Here is a 22,796-nt window from a genome sequence, read left to right on the forward strand (position 1 = left end):
CGCTAAAAGACAGTAATTTACGTATACATAACTCGAAGCAACTTTTAATTGCTAAAAATGAATAGCATTGAAAATACTCGAACATCGACGTGAAAAGGGTTTCAGAAGACTCACCCCGCATGAATTTACAATAAACCCTCATACAGCCCGCATCAAGATAGAGGCATGCATGTACCTATAGGTATATTTATGCGTGGGAACGCATAGGGAACTGTACAATTAAACTCTCGAGCTGTTCCGTTTGTACCACGTCACGGGTACATACGTTAACATTCAACGAAACTTTTAAGCTGCAGAGCTTACAGTCCGTGACGCTGTTTTCGAAGGAAAATTTTATGAACGTATATATAGTTTACTATTACGAAGTCGCAAATGACAGCTCACCTTTAGAATTCTAAAGCAGACTTCTACAATAATTTGCTTTCGCTACCTCTAAGCATTCGAAATATAATTTCTTCCGCATATTTCACTCTCATCGAGCGGTTACAAAGAGTTCCTGCGTGACTACCCGTATGTTATGCTACATACATCGACCGTATAACATAATAAAGAAAAGTATTCCACCGGATCTGTTCATAAATGCGTGTGATAAGTATATTTATGAACAGATTTAAACATATTTTTTTAAAGTAACGTATGCAACGTATTTGAATGTTAATTTGAATAAATTTCTGTTACAGAGTGAGATATACCGTTATAGTTAGATAGAGGACTTCAAATGCAACTAATAAAAAGTGTTGACGGTAGATGTTAGTTCAGACTTTGAGATTTTTCGGATAATACGTTACATAAATCAAATTTGATACGAAAAAAAAATCATTTACACAATTCTGTCCGCAAATTAAATTTAACAATTTTAGTTATGCGACGGTTGATGACTTTCATAATTTAAATTATAATATATCACCCAACTGAACGGAGAAGTAAATTCTCGGCTTAGTCAAATTCTGCAACAAAGTGCATACGTAAAACACATGAATGTATGTGAAAACGCTAATTTCGAGAACCACTTACAACAGTGAGGACAACTTGTAAAAATAACGATTAAAAAGTAAATGAGAAAAACCTTTGTGTAATTTGTTTAATAATAAGAGTTAATAATAATATAATGTTTGGCATCGTCTTTCGCGTCTGTACAATTACACTTCCATTGCTGCAGTATTATTGTTAATTATTTGTAATTACATATATAACGCATATATGTGTGTGTGGATGTGTGTGTTGCACAAGCGATTAATATTCAATTATCATTATATATTCATCAATAATAGTTACACAAATTAAATATATATTTATATATATATATATATTTTTTTTTCTTCGTGGCTAAACATTAATTGGGCAGGTTTGTAATAATGTAAGATTTTCACCGATGTTAAAAAACTATGTTCTTTGAATAGAAGTCTTACTATTTGCTTGGGTAAATCATCACCAAATCAAACTACAATGAAAATTCTAGAATATGGCCGCTATGCTGTCCCAATCATAGGCATCCTGCGTACAATAATCACAATTGTTACACGTTTAACTTGCACTTTTTTACAATTAGTTGTATAAGCATTGTACTTTGCTTTTATTGTTGTCTACTACCATGAAAATCGTGGAAAATCATGAAAAATCATCAGACGGTAGTGGTAATCTATATTCTATTGTCGAAATAGAAATCAGAAATTTGTTTATGTAATTATGTAACTTGCTCAAATATATTCGAGTGAAAATAATGTATCTATTCCATGTGAAGAATTTTACTTAACCTCATCTGCAAGAGTATCGAAATGAAAGAAAAAACGAAAAAAAAACTGCAGCATATTTAATTCCTTTATACACTTCATTTTGATGGCTTAATTTTCCCACATCACTCCATCGAAAGTATAATTATTGAACTCAAGCATAACATAATAACTAGCCAAATATAACACAGGTCACCTTACAATTAATTAAACATAATAATTTTCAGATTATTTAAGTTCGCCTGTGTATTCATTTGTATATATAGAAAGAAAGCCGAATAAACATATTTTCTGAGGCCAAATTATTTCAATAAACAGCAAACATAACGGACTAGTTCCAGAAAATTCAATTAATTTTGAAATATTTCTCCTTCAACTATTACACAGGTATATAAACAGTATCGTAATCAAAATGATATGTGTTCTTACACTTCTAGGACCAACAGTATCTGCGAATATTTGAATCTCTGTACCATAAATTGATATTTGAATCGATTTGCACGAAGTGTCTAATATTATTTAGTGTGCATTTGTGATGTAAATCTTTTTTGTTTGTTCAATTAATTACGTATATACGATTTTGTTTCAAAAATTTCTTTTTTATACCATGGTGAAGGGACACCGTAAAATAACGGAAAGAGCGTTGAAAAGCCAACCAATTATTGATACGAGTAATTATATATGCATAGTATATAATCTATGTATAACTCGACCGAAAATTGTCCCCTAGTATACATCGAAAAAAAAGGAAAAAAATAAAAAACTATACAAAGCAAATTGAAAAAGCAATTACTCAACACCCATTCTCTACACGTTAACAAGTTTAAACAACATTAATTACAAGTAGTTATTAAATCGAAGTGACAAATAGTATTTATTGGCTATTGTAATTTACCGTTATTGTTATCATTATCATTAAATAATAATAATAACAACCACAATAATAATGTTAATGTTACCATTATTATGCATAATTATACGTAAAAGATTCGATCGATTAACAAAACGATAATTGCCTAACTACACAAATTCAGCTCTTCAAATTGTCTTATTTATCTAAATCTACGTGAGAAAAGGGGCAGGAATGGAATGGTTTGAGCAAGCACGTTGTTCAATTTCCAATAGAAAATGTGAATATAAGTAAACTTCATAGTACGTACAATAAAAATAAGTGCTAATTATCAGTAAAATATATCAAATAACTAGTTGACGCATAGACATATCAATTTTAAGGTGTAGGAATGGAAAACAATTTAAGTGTACAATACGAAAATTTTTTGCTCCGCATTTTGAACGGATCTAATTCCAACGAGAATCTGTCCCTTTTCCCATAATCAACATCCTGTCAATTTTGGTTAATGATACTCAGCACTTCATTGTGAATCACTCTTAGAGTTATAAGTAATTGAAAATATTCCTAACTAATATTTTTATGTGCTATGCAAATTTCCTACAATTAATAAACAACAAAAAAAAAAAAGTACCAACATTTTTTAGTAGATATAATCGCTGTTACCGACTACCACATGTGTATGAAAGACATTAATTGTAGCAGAAGAATAAACAAACTAACTAAATTATCGATCTATAAAGTGTAATCAGTAGATTATCTCCAGAAGTATCTTCTGTGGGGTGAAGATTATATCACTGGCTTAAAGTTTGCTAGGAGGTGCCAATATTGCAGGCTGCCAAGGACTGAACCCTCAATTCGCCATAATAGCATTAAAGAGGCCACATCACTATACGCAACCAAAGTGAAGTTTTTAAACTTCCCATGCTTTTAAAGCTAAAAGAATTTTTTTTTCTCTCTTCGCGCCAACAATTAAATGAACTTATCATTCAAATCATTAACAATAAATGGCTGAAAAAAAAATATCGCAAAAGCACCCTTTTTTAACAAGACCTTCTGCATACCATTCCATCCAGCCAATGCTAATCGATTACTACAGCGTGCTAATATTAGCATTAGCATTTATAATGTAAAATAATTAATGGATAATTCATCAACCAATTAATTATTAACATGGCATTGTAATTAGGTGGTTTATTATAAAGATTATTGTTTACCGGTGTATAAAAAAGTATTCATTGTTCCATTCATTCTTCAGAGGTAGTTATGCAGGAAACAGAAGCGGTACTTTTAATTTTTTTTAACCTTTTTCTCTTCTTTTTTGTAGTCAACTATTGCTTGCAAGTTTCATACAGCAGGAGCTTTTTTTTCATCAACAAAATCCATGCACGTAGACTCTAAGATACATGTATATAAAGATACTTATACAGAAATAGAAGGTTTCGGAATTGTGTCCAAATTCATTACAGTTTATGCTGATATCACAACTAGTTTTAAAACTAAAATTTGAAACGCAAAAAAATAAATCATATTAAATAAGCCCGTACATTGAGTATTCTACACAATGCTTAGATTTTTTTAGCATCTGGAACTGTCATCTATATGTATGTACATACATTTGAGTTGCGTGGGTTTTGTTGTGAGATGAATGAAAACCAGCGAATATTTATCGTATTCTAATAATGGAACTTGTTCCTTGACGAGGAATTAGGTTTATTATCTCGATTAACAACTGCGTTGATAAACAATCATAAAATAAAACAACAATGAAGCTATATATATATATATTAATTACTTATTCGAAAAATTGCATTGAACATATTCACCCCCGTAGCTAGTTAAACACTAAAAGCCAATGACTTGATATAATAATATAGCTTTTATTGCAAAACTTAAAACCTACATTTGGTTAAAGGTTGAAACCAAGATTTATATTTACAAATTATTTTATATCAAATGATGCGTTTAAAAACTTAAGCAATTAATGGAAAGCAAATAATATATACACATACATATCTTTATATATGTAATTAAACAACGTTAGATGAAACAGTAACTTAATCCACGTTAATTGCAAATTTAAACATTTTGAACAACTGTTGAATTATCAAGTTATCGTCTTAAGAAAATGCCCGATAAACAACTTAACACTATCTTCAATATATGATGAGGGGGGCAGAAAACGATGCATACTTTTATCAACGGCTCGCAAGTAGCAAGTTCGATTACTTAAACTATAAGTCCAATGATTTACAACTATTCAAAAAAGCAATTAGATGCATTGAAAAACGCACTTGAAAGCATTGTAAACTTTGAGTAACCAACAGGAATTCTATAAAATTTTTAATTCAGTATGGACAACGAATATATACAATTATTTTTATTTTATTTTTTTGGATGCGGTGTTGAGAAATTTTTTATTTTATTTTTTTTTACATCCGTGACTTGAAGAAAAAATCGTAACGGTGAAATGTAATAAACTCTAAATTATTATAGTACACAGCACAAATATCATATATCGAGACAAATGCATATGAAAGTCCAAAGTATTTATACAGAGATTCGAATGAAATATTCTGGGTTAAAAGACTAGACGAAAAACCATCACATTATTTACGAAGATTTGAAAAAATCCACACGGGGAACGAAACCAAAATAATTTTCAGTGTTTTCGCTTTTTTTTATCTGTCTGTTACACAGGATTAATTTACATGGACACGTAATGACAAGGAAATATGTAGTGATTTTATTGGCATATTTGTGTTGAATTTTTAACATCAGCTTGTTATGCCAACAATAAGTCGAACAAATTGAATATTTACCACACTTCTAATTTACAATGCTCAAAGTGTATTTTCAAATTTTCAGTAGATCATTGCAATTTGAACGAGTATTCCTATTTGTGGGAACCACACGTAGATGAAATATGCTATTGCTATGAGAATAATTCTATCGATAACTGAATAATATTAGGGTAAACGTTGCGCTTACCCACACACATTGGTGCAAATCAGCATTGCGATATTTAATGGTGAAGACGAAAAATGATCATGTGAAGCTGTATTTTGGTTACGGCATTAACAGGCCTACAAATCAGAAGGTCAGTCACTGTTGCCACCTCCAGTTCCAAAATATTCTCCGGCATCTCCACGACAAATGGGACATGTTCTATTTGACTGCAAACAGAACATAAGCACATTATCAGTATGATGCATTCATAGATAAAACAGTTACTGAATTGATAATTGATTAGTGTCTGTACCCTTCACACTTTCTATAGTATTGAATGATAAGTATGCAAAATTACCTTGAGCCACTTATCGATGCATCTGGCATGAAACTCGTGTGAGCAAGGTAGTACACGAAGCGATTGTAACGCTTCGAAATCACACATACAAACAACACAGTTAGTTTGATCACCCTGATGAGTTTCTGCATTAAATTTATACGAAGGCAGCTGTTCTACTTCTGCACGAGTCAAACCTCTTGGTTTGGCTTCTCCTAATCTTTCAGCCAACGATAACAGCGCCTCATAATTCTCAGTTTCTGTAGACTCTGGAGAAGATAATTCAGCTTGACTATATGGGGACAAGGGTGGATTGCTGAACATTGCTCTGAAATACAAGTTACGTTATGTAGAATTTAAATTATAACATAGTCATTATTCTTCGTAGATTTAGTTATAAAATATTTGTGTGAAACAAATTCTAATTGCAGCTAGGACACAGAAGATAATGAATAATCAACACAATTGATTTGAAATTTTTTATCAATTCATCTCACCATAAATACGAAAACTTACAGGAAGTGTAGTAATAAGCCCGGGTAAGGCGATGGTGGTAGAGGTGGTGTACCGCGCCACCGTGTAGGCCTCTGTCTCCTGACATTTGCAGTTGGTCGACGTGTCCTTGATTGAAGCATTTCTAATTGACTACTTCGGGTATCGGACAAAAATATAGGTGGTGGCGTAGTAACTTGAGCTAAAGCTGGCGGTGAGAATGAATGTGGTAAAGATAATGGTGGACCACCAGTCCCACCTACGCGATGATGATGGTGAGACTCGATCAACTCTAATTCCACTTCTCGCTGAAAAATGGAAAGAAATTGTTCAGAAGATTAAATAAAAACCATAAAAAACCTCTTACGTGGTGTGCAGGCAATTTGCGAGATATTTTCGACACTTTCATTCGTGGACTCATTATGCCCGTATTGACAATGAAATTGTGTACGTATCTTGTTGCAAATCAAAATCTCGCTCGACTTTCACACAAAGGAATGCGAGATGTGTCTCAATATTCAGCATTCAATAACAAAAAATATTCTGAACACGCCTAGAACGTGACTGACATTGACTTTGAAACATTCTTAAATTTTATCTTGTCTCATTATCAGATGCACACGAAGCTTATGTGATAATCAGAATTTTCAAGGTAATCTCCCGCAAGTAAGCCATTAATGGAAGTCTTACTGAATACCACTTTAGCGATATTTTGTTAATCTAGTCTGAACTGTAGAAAGTGAGTACATTTTCTCATAAGCAAAACGTGACTGTTCATACCTGTTGTGACAACTGATGATGGGTGGCATAGTGAGTAGTATGGACAGGTGGTGGGGGAGGATGAGGATGGTGCAGCGCAGTGACAGGACCACCGGCTGGCGCAGGATAACCTCTGGTGGCGGTACCAACTATAGAACCAACCAAGCCATGGCTTGGGTGTCCTGGATGTCCTGGATGGGCTGCCGAGTAGTGATTGTGATGATGATGATGGTGTGCCACCTGGTTAAAAATCGAATTATTCATATACTGCATGTAGATCAGGTCAATCATGGGTTTACATTTTCTAATGATTTAGTAAAAAGAAAAATGCACGTCTACTTATGCGTAGAAAAGTTATTAGTCATTGAAAGTTGTAGCTCATTTTTTGTATACTTGAAACTGAGTACCTGTGTGCTAGTTTCGACAATGACTGGACAGATCGTTGGTGTTTCAAATTAAATTTACCATGAAATAACATAATATTGAAAATAAAGCCAATAGAAGTATTTCAACGCTGCTCGCTGATTAGTGTTTCAATCAACAAAATACAAACTCATTTCTAAAATTGACTAAAACATAATAGTATTGTCACAGCAGTAAAATTTCAATCAATTATTCTTCTGCATAAAAAGTTTTCGTTCAACTTATGATCACAAAATGCCGGTGCATAATTGCATCAACTGCTTGTACACATAGTAATTTACTATAGAAAACAGGTGCAAGCTATAGCACAAGCCCTTATCCTTTTCACTGAACAACTGTGCAATGCGTAAATTACCGCGACTTCCTGCATTCTAATAGAGAATGTTGATGACTGATTTGATATTCATGTTTCTAAGGATCGTGTGAAAACAGTTACAAAAAATATATTTTCCTCTATTCGACCAATTGATTAAAAAGTGGTTAAGAGAAAATTAATTACCATAAATTAAATTCAAATGATAAACGGAAAATTTTTTTTTTCTCAATAAGAGACGTAGAAAGAAAATTACGAATGATGAAAAAAAACTACTAAAAAATTACATACAAATCTCAATTTTAAAATATGAATCAATAAAATTCGTATATTCGTCAACCAATTCATGCATTAATTTTAAAAAATTCTTGAGAACAAAGCACCCTCCCCGATTTATAAATTATTCATAATTATTACCTGACACGTGTGAGCAAATGCGTGAGCACCAGTTGTTGTATAAATCCCATGGAGCTGACAGGGAATTCTATATCCTGTTGCCTGTGGGTGCCATATTGGTTCTCCACCGACCGCGACACCGAGACTCGAAACACCGACTTGGCCCACCTCGACAACCATCGGCCCAGTTGCCCCCTGAGCGGGATGATGAGCGGTACCGGGAGGATGATGTGGATGGGATTGATGAGTATTATGGATATTGTGATGAGTGTTATGAATGTTATGATGTGAATTCTGAATGTTATGATGAGAATTGTGGATAGTATGATGTGTGTTGTGCATATTGTGGTGAGAGTTGTGGATTCCTGGATTGTGAAGGAAAGGATAGGACAGAGCAAATGAGTCCGGATAACGTTGGTATCGATTTCTAATTGGCGGACTCCCACGAGTCGATATATGATTTCTCGGTGATCTGCGCTGTGCAGCGGCAGGGAGTTCCCACGGTGCAGGAGGAGTATGAAGGGGTGGAGTCGGAGCAGGTGGCGTAGCCTCCCGCACTTCTATTCCGGATACTGTCCCATTCCGAGATATTCGGCGTCGTTTTCTCGACGGAGATTCACTCTACGAAATTCATTGAGAGCGTCTTATTATACACCTACATAATGGTACGAATATTTGTTAAGATATTGAAATTTTTTAGGTATATCTTAACATGAATCGCATATAACATTGGCTTTATTTCTTACAAGAAATATGGCAAGTAGAAAATTGTGTGATGCGGTCAAACGTTAGAACTGCAATCTGCCTATTGCATTTTTTTTTTTTTTTATGATCTCAAATGATAATCTAATTGTACATTAACAACACTAACCTTTCGGCCATCATCCTGACTGGATTGCCTGTAATAGGTAGGAGAAGGCTGTAGCTGAACGGGGCTTAAAGGCATCTGATTGGTAGCTGTTAAACATGTAGGTGAAAAAAATAATCATTCGTTTTATCGAATATAAACCTTTCGATACTGAAGTTTCAATTGGTTTGAATGTCGATTCACGAGATATATTATATTGAATACCTTGTGAATTTCTGCGATACTCCATATCTACACTGCTGGCTCCTAGACCTGGGCTCAAATTAATCAGAGGACCTCGCATTGCATTCTCCTGAAATCCGATTAGTTATTATTAGCATGCCAGTTGTATAGTCTACTCTGCAGACGATGGTATGATTTCACCCCATCTACCAGCAGCGACCGATAAGACTGCAATGATTACGTACTGCTTCATCGATAGGAAAAAAAAACCATTAGTCAAAGAATTTTATTATGTGCAAGGCATGTTTTCATTAAAAGGTAATCAGAATTTGTAATAATATTTGCAAAACCAGGCCTATCTCGCTCAATACCTACCTGACCACAGATATTAATATGCAAAGGAGGCGAAAGAGTCGCAGGGCTTGCAGACTCTTGTGGAAACAGGGGTAGTGGACCTCTTGGTTGCGGACTATGCTGGGGAGGCGGCTTGTAGCCAACGCTCGATCCACCAACTGCGCCGTGATAAGAAACTTCTTTTCCTGTCGGGCCTGATGACGTGGCGACCCCTGGACAATCTCTATGAATGGAAAATAAATCAGGTATTTAATAAAAATTGTTAAACGCAACTTACAAGTTAAATCATATAGTTTTAACAAACAGTTTCATTTTATACACCTATTGATAAAACTTTGGCATTGAAACACAACAGTAATGATGCGAATTGAGTCTTTCTCTAAGAGGAAAAGATGACCGTTTTACCCATAAGAATGAGAAACCAAGTACAATGAAGTAGTCGCATTTTATCTCGTCACATCTTCTCACTTTAGTTACTTGAGTGTACTATTAAAGTTCATATGTCAACTTCTGGTTAGGTGCGATCAGCTGCATTGGTATGATTGACCGAATAACCTTTATTCAAAAATCTTTACATTGAGCTTTTAATAGAGAATAATAAATTGTAAATTATACGAATATAATTTAATAATAGTAAATGTGTTAACAAACATGAGGTGCCTGATCCAATTTTGCAGCACTTCATCCGATAAGTTTGAATTACACCACCGCCACCAATTAGTTCTACGTATTGTACTCACTGTGAAAAACAGTTTATAAACCAAAAATATACTTCACAAAAAAACTTTTATGTAAAGGTACATGCCAAACAAGATAACTATAATAACATATTACATTACATAAAACGAAGATCTTTTGGAGATCAAGAAACCAATAAATAAGAATGTGAAATATGAGTGTTGCAAAATTCATTCTTTGTAATATACAACATATTTACAAAGTACGTAGCCAATCAATATACGGAAATTACATACGCTTTTTAGTCGGGCAATGATGATTTAGATGTAATAAATATGCATGTTAATATTTTGAATAAATAATCCAAAAGCTGTGATCTAGTTTTATGATGCGGTGAATATCGTAAGTAATAAATATGTGTCTTTCAATACTGTTTTGAAGTAAATCATTTTACTAGTTCATTACTTTTGGAGCAAAGATTTTTCAGGTAAAAGAGTAATTCATAATAATATTTTTTTATTTTTTATAAATTTGGATGAAATTTGATTCACATAAATTTTGGGCTGGATGCAAATATAAATGTGTACTACGTGAAATTCAAACAATGAAATTTTATGTGTAATAAAATTATTCTGCAATGTGCCAGTAACGGTAGAAAAATTGAAGTCCACACTTAAGAGGCTAAGGTCAGAATGCGGAAACATCAACCTAAAATTTATACACACAAAAATCAACAATTGATCTAAGCTGACCGAACTCTATCATACAAACCCACTAATTTTAAAAACTGATAATTGGATTTTCGATTTGGCTGAAATTAGACAGCTGTAGCAGGTGCAAGTAAACAGTCGTAATCTGTTCATTAAATTTCGCGCATTCGACTTCTGATTTCAGCACGTTTACATGTACACAAAAGCTTTTAGTAACTGATATTTTGGTGACACGAATTTTAAAAATATCTGGAATATAATCTTTATTTATATAAATCCTAAAAAAAACTCTCACTAACAATAAATCTAACATCGTGATTGAGGGTCAGAAAAGGAAGAAAGAAACTATTGTCAAGCCAGCTACGAGGACAACTATCATCCGACTACCAGTTTCCTTTATAGGATGATTTCGCCAATAAGTGAACATGGCCAACGAATGAGCTCTTCGATACAATTCATACGATAAGTATACCGTTCATTCGTTGGTGTTTATCGTAGCATATATGTTCCAGCTTGGCTTCGTCATTCTATATCAAGGTAATTGAGAATTTACTGAAAATAGTTATGCACAACGAATTATCTAATAAAGACAGCAAGTACATAGTTGATATATATGCATCAGAAGTTCACGTTATAAACAAATAAACTTGTTCGTCATTGTTTTAACCGCAAAGCCAGGCAGCTGCTAAGCTGTAATTTAGTTAGACAATCTACATCGGTGCCTCGTAGCAAAGAATATACAGGCAAGAAGAGGATAAATAAATTGGAAAAATCGCGCCGTTACATGTCGAATCCGGTTGAAATTAATTACCCATTAAAAATATATCAAGACACTTGAGATCCTGATATTGCATAAATTCCCGTTTCTGCGCCGCGTTAATGTTCAAACGTCCGATATGGTTTTTTTTTTACCATGTTAAAAATGACTGTCGTCATCGTGAGACCCAGGACAGTCATAGATAATGCAGATCATACATCCAGCCCAATTTTTTCGTTTCTTTTTTTGTTTTTGATTTGTTTTTTCTTTTCTTTTCTGTCTTTTCTTTTATTGTTTAAAAATCTCCATTATACCCATTATGGAAGCGCGGAGGTTGAAGATGCCGGTGGGGATATTCCTTGTATTGTTGGTTAAGCTGATTGTGAGCGTGCTGTGGGTGCTGGTTGTGATTGTGCCAGACCCGGTTGTGGGGCGCAGACCCCCGAGAATGGCCCCCCGGGGGTACCCCACCCCCTACTCCGCCCCTGTAGCGCCCAGGCATGCCCAAACTGCGGTGCTGGTGATTTCCAGGGACGTTCATTTGCTCCGAACGTCGGAGGCTACGACTTCGCGTCTTAGGACTTTAGTTGGAGTTTGGCTGAGATCTGATATACGACTCGGTCGGTATGGCCAAACCTGAGACGGTGATTCAATTCGCTTTATCCACAGCCAGACGATTTTGATTTTTTTTTTTTTTTTTGCATTTTTCTTTTCTTACTTTTATTTATCTACCATTGTTAAGACAAGGTCGGGGAAAAGGTATACCAAGCTTTCTAAAGACAATGCTCTTGTGTGCGAATTTAAATGTAAACTTGTTTTCACTCTTGGTCAAAATTTTTTTTTTCAAAATAACAATGTTTACTCAATATATTGTTGCTATATTAAACATATTGCAGTACAAAAGTATGAAGAACCAAGAGAGTCTATTAGATTTCTTACTTCTATTTCCACACCAGTGAAATATATTTCGACCATGAGTATAGTTCACAAATATTTGGCTATATTCATCGGCGACTTATGCGGCAATGCCTAACAAGATGTGCACAAGATATTCATTCATTTTAACCAATGAATCCTACCGTTTCATACTATTTTTTGTACAAAGTTATATAACGAGCAACATTTTATGTAATTGTGAAGTATAAACCTGTTTACCAAATGACATTTACCGATTATCGTTTTCTTTTTCAGTTAAACCGGGAATTGAGACATGTTTATGATATAGACCATGTAGGAGGGAAAAAAAATTCCTGACAAGGTGATGAGTATTTTTACAATGAACGAGGTTTTGAAAAAAAATTATATAAGTGAACACTAAAAGAGCACATCCATTGGTGAGCTAGTTCCATCTACAGTTAATCAAGCTTCTAAAAACGTGTCTAAGAACCCGCAGTTTTGGTTGTTATATAAATTAGGTAAAAAGAGGCGATAAATAAGTTTCCTTGGGAAAGGAAATCCTAAGCTGTATAAACTTTCACAATATCGAAATCAGTACATACAAGAACATTCTCATTAGAAGCTTTGAAAATTCAATGATCATGAATACATTGATAAACCAAAAATATTCACCAAATTTTTTAAGGTTTATGAAGACTAGTTATAGTTCTATCATTTTATACCACCCACACATAAAACTGTATAAAACTGCCAAACACATCGAACTGTCGTCTACTATACCAACCAAATTTGTGTACAGCCAATAAAGTTAAATAATTTACAAAGCGATTTAATCTAACTACAAAATGTGTAAATATCTATTCATGCATGCGATAATAGTTTAAGAATATCTTGTAAATTAGTAAAAGCATACTACATACAAAAATCTTTCTACAAATTCCCATTAAAAAGACTACCACCGAGAACTTTGCTAATTTTACAAATGTGACTAGTTTGAATAAAACACCATTTGCAATTTAGAAATAAGAAAAATAAGTCAGTCGTAAAAATCCATATATATAATTAAATGATATCCGACATGAAATGGTTTGAAAGCTAAATCTATAAATAAGCCATGCAACCTGGTGAAAAATTCTCAAAATTTTGCATTTTCGAAAAGATTGGAAACAGTCTACGTGATATAATGTCTACTGCGCTGAATTTGCTTGTTTAGGTTATAGTGTGAAAAAATCTTTGACCAGTGCACCCGTTAATTGTAATATGCAAAGTATTTCAGCTCAACTCAATCAACCTCTAGTTACATTTGCGAATTCAGCTTTATAAGCAAATCTTTAGCCTTATAGTAAAAAACATGTCCACAGAATTATGGTAAAAAATAAACTTGTATCCTTTACAAAAACAGATTACTCCGAATTTCTCAAGATCGTCGACAAATAATCTACGTCGACAAATTTCTTTAACTTAAGGTTTGAATTTAGTAAAAAATTTTCAATTCCTGACAAATAAAAAAAAAAAAAAAAAAAAAAAATAAAAAAAAACCTCTATTCTGGTACTATACGTAGGTGTACGGTATTAATATATGATAGAAATAAGATTCGCGATATTTTATAAAAGAATTTGTGACAAGAGGTGTGTTCGTTCATTTTTTGTTTCTCCTCGCGCAGACACGATATTTTAGTATAGTATACGTATGCGGAAATGAAATTCAAGGCAAAGATATAAAGGATGAAAATTGCGTCTCGTCAATATTATATCTACCGAAAGTTCAGCTCTTTCATATTATAATTATAGGCATATTGTGTTACATATTCAGAGAAGGAAGAACAAATGCGAAGGGTGATACCACCTTATGTCCACGTTTCGTAAACTACCGCATCTCGTATCTAGATTATAAAACGCAATGTAGATTCTATATATATAGACAATGTCGATCGTCCTTTAAAATGACTAATGTTATGCCTTCAACGGAGAATTGGGTGGGGGTTAACTGTATACCTATACGTACGGACTTTGGCATCCCACGCAAGTTAAGTACAATGTACACGTACATGCGTAACACCTTTTATAGATGGCTGAAACTTCATGAGACAATAATTGGCGGATATCGTAAAAGTTTTGAAAATATTCCAACCGTCTGACCTATTCTTATCGTTACAAACGTGGTATCACTGTAACGGTGTATACGAACGTAGTTATGTGCACAACGTATTGCCTTGATAATACGAGAACAAACTACAACTATCGCCAGCTTGTTTGGTAAAAAAGCAATTAAACGCTTGGGACCCGTTGCTTTTCCTTCTTGCCAGATACAGCAACCTCCCTTTGGCCGTCAGGAGAAACCAGTTTACCTTTAAACTTGCAGTGCAAGACAAAAAGAAGAGGAGACTCTCAAGTTCTGTGGGAAACTTTGCAACATAACGTATAAATTCGGCATTTAAACCAACTGACCGTATCAAATGAGTCTGCAGTAGAAAATCGGGACGATTAATTAATACGTAATTCATCGGATTTTGTCCGTTTAACTGTTTACCTGTATTTATTTCTCTTACATTTCAATAGATAGAAGATGGACGGCATAAGACGATCCATCGGAGCAATTATTAATCGCCAATGTAGAGGTGTATAATGCAAAGTCTTCGCAATAATTCATCGAATCCGAAGGTTGCAAAACTTGTGAAACGTTTAAACTCTGGATTACATAAAATTAAATGTTTATAAACTTATAATCGTAAGTGCGATTTGGTCGAATATAAATCTGACGTAACTTTTTGGTGACGTGAAAATTTCGTTTGAAAATTCATTCGTTGCGCGTTAAAATCAACGGCTATAAGTACATTCATTCGGTATAAATCTAGCCGTCGTAGGTATGAATGTATTGCGCTATAAACGTTCGGAACTAAAGGAGATTTTTACGAATTTCGTCCGCCGCGCGGTTGAGTGAAATCGTTTTCACCGCGGAACACGGTCCGAATTGGGATATCCCTTGACGATTCAAGATTTCGTCGTACGGCACTTACAACACTAGAGAAATCAGTTTTGATCGTTGTTTCTTAAGTTCGAACCCCCCAATAAAAATGTCTATAATATTCACGCATATAAACGTTCGTGAAATAAACAATATTGTAGGGATATTACTTTAAATATCCATTAATTATTTTGAAAACTTAAGCTTTGCGATAATTAAGTGCCTTATAGTTTAGGCATGTGCATTATACCTATATATGTGTGCGCGCACGTGTGTGTGTGTGTGTGTGTACAACGAAAGTGAAATAAATTGGCCTGGCAGTTGTTAAACTACGAAACGTTGTACAACGAAAAGATCTCGAGCGAACGAAATGGAGCAATTTTTTTCAAAAGAAAAATTTATTTCTAAAGCATGAATATACGCCGAAGGAGCAGGTGTTCCTCCATCCACGTATAGGTGAGTCAAGGCACCTGGTTTTTTCAGGAAGTACCCACGTAGAAACGGTACCTTAGACATCGGTACCCCTGCAACACTGCAAGCCTCGGAGTGTCCAAATGTTATAAAAGCAGCGGCGACTTCCAAGTGAATTTTCTATTGTACCGATTGCGGAGTTTTCAGTTCAAAAACTCGAATCATCAATAATTGTAGAACGATAATAGCAGAGAATGACGGATACGAAACGGCAAAAACTATCTATGTATAAGCTGAAACGTTGTTTACACACCTTTATTCACATGGTCAATATTTTATAGGTAGGTACCGTGCGTATCTACGTACGGCACGTCGATGCAAACCCGTTGCTGCTTTCCATTGCGTTCGGCAACGTAAAATTATTAAAACAACCGCACTACAGTGCGAAAAGGGTGGGGAGGAGGCATAATTTAGACAATGCAGCTTCGCATGCAAGGCCCAACTTTATTTGCAGTATTAAACGAGGAAAAATTTTATCATAATAATTCCGAATGCGTGTGTATGATATATATGAAGGAAAGAAAAACATCGAAGCGGATAACTGTATGTACGTGATACCGTTGAAAATAACGTAATCTACCATTTTTTTTTTTTTTAAACAATGTGACGTATAAAAGAAAAAGTTTCTATTACCCATCCTGCGATTTCTCACGTATATTCTTCGAATAAAATGAGAAGAAGTTTCCTTCTCCGAGTGATTAACCGAGAATGAAGATTACGAAATTGGGAACGAAACTTTCTTCGTTTATAACGAGAGATTCGTTGTTTACTCATCAGGCGTGACATCGACGCGGATACGTATACGAGGACACGTTTAGAGATAAGCACACGTTTCGCCCCCGAAGCGAAATATACGCCGGAAAACAAACAAAAGGTGAATAAGAAGTACGTCGGGGAGCATAGAAATACCAAGGTAGGGTATATAAATTTATCCTTATACCGAGATCGAGTTTCGTAGTTGTGAAAAGAAACCCTTTTTCCGGCGAACAACACTTTTCAATGTCAGCATCGCGTGCGTTGGTTATCATACATGTGCATGCACACGTAGATAAATACGTATGTACGAATACGACGGTTAACTCTCCGCGAACGTAGATAGGTGTGTAGGTGTATATCGATTCGGACAAAACATTTGCGGGCGAGTCCTTCTCGCCAAGCAGCACACGACGAGGTTCCATCGTCCATACGCACTTGGCGCAGCGGCTAGTATAGTAGTCAAGTCCGCCTTCTACAAGTCACATTATCTATATCCTATTCGTGTGTATGTACGTTCGCCATTACCATACGGGTTAAGAGAGAAAAAAAAAAAAAATATGTGGAAAAATGATGAAAAATAAATAAATGCGAGACAAGTAAATAAACAAACGATGTACCGTATAGCGAAGCAATCCCGCGTCTGCGCCATGATGTATGGAAGGTCGGAGAAGAAGATGACGATGATGATAAAACAACGTAAATAATACCACACGAAACTACGACACACAGGCCCGCATCCACGGGCAGCGCGCGGCCGACTGAAACGAAATACGACTGCTAGACGAGGAAGGGGGAGTGGCCGGGGGTGGGCGGTAGGGCGGAGGGGGGAGAGAAAGGGGGTGGGGCGTCAGGGGCGTCCGCAGACCCAAGACGGGCCCTTACCCCACGTCCATTGGGCTTAATATTTTGAGCAATGCCTGGCAAAGAGGGCGAGAGATAGAGGGGGATAAACGAGGGAACTGCAGAAGGAAGGAGGGAGAGAAATATATGGGCACCGATCGAGAACCCTCGTGCGATCGAGGGAGCCAGCGCCGACGGCAAGCCGTAGTCCATATCCATGGCCGTAGCCACGGGGCCACAGACGACGGAATGTGTGTAAAAGAAAAAGGCAGGAGCGTGACGCCAAAATTTCTCTCCAAGGGTTTAACGGTATACGCGGAATTGATAATATTTAACGGGTTTTTAGGCTGCCTGCTTGCGACGATACACGATGCATTTGTGCGTATAGGTGTGCTCATCTAATCTGGCATCTGGGTGTGCTATCTCTTCGAGATCGTAGGGTAAACTCTGCACTTAAGGCTACACTGTGAATGCTTAACAACTTATGACTCACGACAATGCAGTCATCCACATATATGTATTACAATGCAACAAAGGAACGTTATGGCTGTAATATGCATTCGTAACAGTCGATGTTTCCAAAGGTTGCACACTTTTTTTTGAGAAGATTTTTAAGACTGGACGATACTATAAACGTACTGATCGACGCTCTGCGGTTGTTTTATTATCGCTTCTACCAATACCGTTATTATCGTAATTATTACTATTAATGTTGAGCATTGTACGTGTATTGTTATGTACGATGTGTTTACGGTCAAGGTGCACTTATAATAACGAGCAATCGTCGAACAACTTGCAAAGCTTCACATTTCGCCAGAATTTTTACTTCAAATTTATTGGCACAGATGGTCAAAGATTTTACCGTAATTGTGTGAACTATCGGAATACAGCTGAACTTAAATATACAAATCATAGTGACACATTCTTTTTTAGTAGGGTGCATTTTAGTTACGTGCGATAGTTTCGAAGCTATTGCACTGCGGCGATTAGTGCGACCGTCGGAAAATCCAGGGATTACTAAACAAAAAAAGAACAGAAGTGAATGGAGCTGCAGTCACTCGTAGGGTGTTAATCACATGTACGGGATTCGCAAGGCATTGAAAATTATGAACGTCGAAGAAAATTACGCCGCCTAGGTATAAAGCGTGCGAATTAATATTAACAGCTGACACTGGGAGAAATATAAATGATCTTTGAGTCGTTCCAGCATATCAAAGAATTCCTAGAAAAATTATTTCTGGGTGGGGAGGGCGTGCTTCGTGTTTTATTTTTTCTAAATTGAATAGCACTACTAGAACAACAATGCAAAAGCATTACGTTCAATAGATTTAAATAGCCGTACTCTCTATCTTGCATATTCACATCGTGAATCGAGTGCCAAGTTTTCGAAAGAAATAAAATGCTACGTGATACGCGGTATCCGAGTTGCTTCGGTGTTGCAACACGAACGGATTTCTTTCGCCAGTCTTTTTTTTCAACCCATATCTTGTACCCTAAGGTTGGACATTTAACCGATCACATGGAGAATAAACTCGGGGAGGCACGTATGTGTTGGGTTTGTATACATACACGTATGCATGGAGAGGAGAGACTCCCGCATAGAATTTAGTGGGAACATAACCTATTATACGAAGATTGAAATCTATATGCGTAAATAAACAAGTGCCGAAGTACGAAAAACTGAAACCAGTTGTAACGATATAAAAAGCGAAAGAGAGTCCAGATGCAGGCACGGTTTTAATTTCACACGAAGCATTGTGTAATCGTTGAGACGAAACTTTTTCAGCCGAGTGTACATCCTCTATTTGTCAAGCACTTATCAAAATCAGGGGGAGAGACTGGGGGACAAATACAATGAAAACGGACAAAGGAGGCAGTTAACCAGCAGGAAAAAATCACGCCCAACACCAGAGAAGCTTGCATTATCTACAGAAGCAGAAAAGACGATAGAAATTTCATCGCACCAGGGTGAAATCCTACCTTTTATCGGGTTTCAGAGCGATGTCATAGTCGAAACGCTGGGCGAAACCGTCATTTGGTGATGGCTGCAAATCGCCACTACCCACTCGGGGTCGCTCGCGTCGCCGTGTTCGGCCTCCGTCGCCCGTCGACCAATCGAAACCCGTCAAATCCTGGATCGTTATAAACAAAGCTAATTTATTTAGTTATTCGGGGTACCACTAGAGAGTTCGGAGTATCTTTGCGTCGCAGAAAATTTCAAAAACCTCGAAGGTCTTCCTTCGACGTTAAATATCCCATTGGGTATTTGGAAAGAAGCGATTTTTTGTCGACGACGGAGATTTACGAAATTGATCGAACGTCGAGACGCGCGATTCGTTGGAAATCGTCACGTGTCGAGCCAGGAGGACGTCGATAGGTCCAGAAAGTGGGGTTACCGCCTGGTAATCCGTGACGCAGGGCAGAAGTTCGTCACAAAGGCGAAGTAGAACACTAGGAGAGGTGTAGCGAGCGCGTGTATGTGTACGGTCAGAGAGTGGACCAGGCGTACGATAACCGGAGTATAATTTGATCAGTGTATATAGAGATTATTGTCACATTTGCGTGTCACCGTGCGGAATAATCTAAGAGTATAGATACGGAAAGACCTCGTAGTGGTTTGGTGAAATTCGAAAAAGCATTAAGATCGACCTGGAAGGCTGTTTAGTGTTTGGAGGAGGAGAGAGAAAAGAAAACAAAAAAAAACAAACAGCGTATCGCCATCTTGTATTTCCAGCTGCGGAAGAATCTCTCTCTGTGAAAATTAGTCAGTTTTCAGGGTGTATATCACGCGCGGTGCTAGAAGATCGCCGAATGAGGCGAACTCTGTGTGGACGATTATCAAGGACAAAGAAGCTAACCGACAAGAGGTAGCACAACGCGAATCGAAGGTGATTCTCGCGATTCCGAGAGTCCCTCCCCCCTGCCACTCCCCCCAACCCTGATACGCCGTATTGCGCAGTTAGTAGAGCGAGTGTTCTAGTGTCAAGCGTGTAAATTTTGTCGATATTATTTTTAAGTCTTCGGACGTTTTGCAAAAATCCCCCTAAAAAGAAATTCCATTACAATACCTGATGACGAACTCAACGCCAAAAATGAGCGACAAGATCGAGCGGCAAGGCTCGCCGAATGCCGGTGGTAAACGACACTCGAGGAACAATTCAATTAAATCGTCCACGTATTTTTCGAGCAGCAATCGACACAGTAGAAATTCAAACGGTCGTTCTAGCTGCAGTCCACCTTGCCCTGGCAAAACCAGAGGCTCCCCGTTAAGACAATCTCAATACGAGAGTCCCCGGGGCAGTCCGACCAACAATTTTTATGCCGGGGCAAAGTTTTCGGAACCACCGTCACCTGCGAGCCTTCCAAAACCGCCCAGCCACTGGACGACAAGATTAATTTCCACCTGCAAGCAGGCAGAACACTGCTGCGATATCTCAAATCATCTTAAGATGATTCTGAACGTCCAAGCCTGATATCCCCCGATTCATGGGCCTTCGGTGTCGCTTTCGTACGAATCCGAAAGGGTTACGGCAATTCAGGAAATAGCCGTACCATCACAAACCATTCCGACACTCTGCAGAGAGACTCTGATGGGCGCTTCAGCTGAGCAGGTACGAAAGAACGCTGTGGGTCGTATGCAACTCGTCCATACATACGACATTAAACTTCTTATATAAATAAACAGACAATTGAAAAGCAAAAAAAAAAAGCAAAAAAAAAAAAACAAACTCAAACCGAAGCGAACGTTATCATACGGTTACGAACATGTCTTACATGTTACTGTACGGGTATAAAACGCGAACTCTATATTAAAATATGTACATCGCATTCATTCATGAACAATATTGCATTACATTTATGCATTGACTACATACATACATACACACACACATACATTATTACGTATATGCATTACAAACATTCGACACACCATATGCAGAAGAAAAAAAAAGCATTACACGCATATTCATAATGATAATAACATTAATTAATATCACACCGTGTATAAAGATGTAAACATATGTATTTTAGATTACCCTATACTTAAACGCATTATTCTATTGTCTTGAGATGGTATAGATACATGCATACATACATACCTACATATATTCAAGTCTGCAGGGTCTTTCAAAATTATATTATTCATGTGTTCCAAACTGGTTGAGAGCAATCATTCAATTGGACCATGTATTTACTACTTTTCATCTACTCAAGCACAATATTTTCAATTACTGCTGCGATGTAATATGTAGTACCTACAATGTGGTTCAATTCCATTTTATTTACCTTTTATTACAGAATATTTAGATTTCATGTGATTTTGTTTCAAAAGTTTTCTTAAATTCACAGAGCACTACTTGGACCTGCTTTTCACTCAGTTTGGAATTATTTTATTTCTACATTTTCTTTAGTTTTTGTGTTTTTTCTTCCTTCTGTGTTTCTCCTCTGGTTTTTTTTTTTTTTTTTTTTTCAGAGTCAAAGTACAAATCATACAAATTTATGAACTTGGATTTTGATTATTGTTTAATTTTGGTAACCGTTCATTTTTGGAACACCCTGTATGCGCTAGAGGTGGAAAAAACCAGACGATATTTCTAAGTAGAAGCGTACCAACAAGGGCAGATTTTCTCGAAATTCCTTTTTGCTTTCATTACACTTCTCTTTTTTTTTCCCATTTTATTTTTCCGGTTTTATTTTCTTCACATTGTTGAAATATTTTTATTTATTTTTTTTTTTTTCTTCGCGCAAATTTGCAAAACTACTTGCAAAGCATATAAATTGTATAAGAGAAAAGTCATCGTGTGAGCAGATCCATGTTTAGGGGAGCATTTGAGGGTAAATATTGGATAAAGATGTTTAGATAAGTAACATGTTTACCCAAAAATTTGAAAATTTGTAGATAGCATGAGAAAAAAAATATTAATTGTATAAATAAGGGTGGGGCATTAATTCAAGTAAGTGGCGTGCTAACTGTGATATTGCGGCGTTCACAGATTATAATGTGAGAAAAAAACAAATAAAAGTAAAAAAAAATATATATATATATATACAGATAACTGTGATGCCGGATGACGCGTTATGTCAATGC

At 36.2% G+C, this 22,796-nt stretch overlaps 1 protein-coding gene across 4 annotated transcripts; it reads right to left on the reverse strand.

The window, feature by feature from the left end:
- Positions 1–1,066: 1,066 nt before the first annotated feature.
- On the reverse strand, positions 1,067–19,831 carry LOC124184835 (RING finger protein 44). 4 transcript variants are annotated; one of them, XM_046574946.1, is made up of 10 exons: positions 19,688–19,831; positions 12,093–12,414; positions 9,655–9,856; positions 9,322–9,409; positions 9,121–9,206; positions 8,271–8,870; positions 7,139–7,357; positions 6,383–6,666; positions 5,888–6,194; positions 1,067–5,756 (listed from the first exon to the last, which is right to left on the reverse strand). In XM_046574946.1, the coding sequence occupies exons 2-10, from the start codon at positions 12,317–12,319 to the stop codon at positions 5,682–5,684; spliced, it is 2,088 nt and encodes a 695-aa protein (XP_046430902.1). In that variant the 5' UTR covers positions 12,320–12,414; positions 19,688–19,831; the 3' UTR covers positions 1,067–5,681. The 4 variants fall into 4 exon arrangements, with proteins under 4 accessions (XP_046430902.1, XP_046430900.1, XP_046430901.1 ...); XM_046574944.1 differs by having other exon boundaries at positions 9,121–9,215; XM_046574945.1 differs by lacking the exon at positions 19,688–19,831 and adding an exon at positions 17,485–17,635 and having other exon boundaries at positions 9,121–9,215.
- Positions 19,832–22,796: the final 2,965 nt, after the last annotated feature.

This window comes from Neodiprion fabricii, chromosome 6, assembly GCF_021155785.1.
Source record: "Neodiprion fabricii isolate iyNeoFabr1 chromosome 6, iyNeoFabr1.1, whole genome shotgun sequence".
Lineage (NCBI taxonomy): Eukaryota > Metazoa > Arthropoda > Insecta > Hymenoptera > Diprionidae > Neodiprion > Neodiprion fabricii.

What these genes read in the sequence shown, in the direction of transcription:
- LOC124184835 (XM_046574944.1), bottom strand. Translation starts at nt 12,319, where the DNA reads ATGAACGTCCCTGGAAATCACCAGCACCGCAGTTTGGGCATGCCTGGG. An exon ending in CCTCCGCGCTTCCATAATGG is followed by an intron (nt 9,857 to 12,092) that starts GTATAATGGAGA and finishes TTCCATTCATAG; the next exon opens with AGATTGTCCAGGGGTCGCCA. An exon ending in GCATCGATAAGTGGCTCAAG is followed by an intron (nt 5,757 to 5,887) that starts GTAATTTTGCAT and finishes TTCTGTTTGCAG; the next exon opens with TCAAATAGAACATGTCCCAT.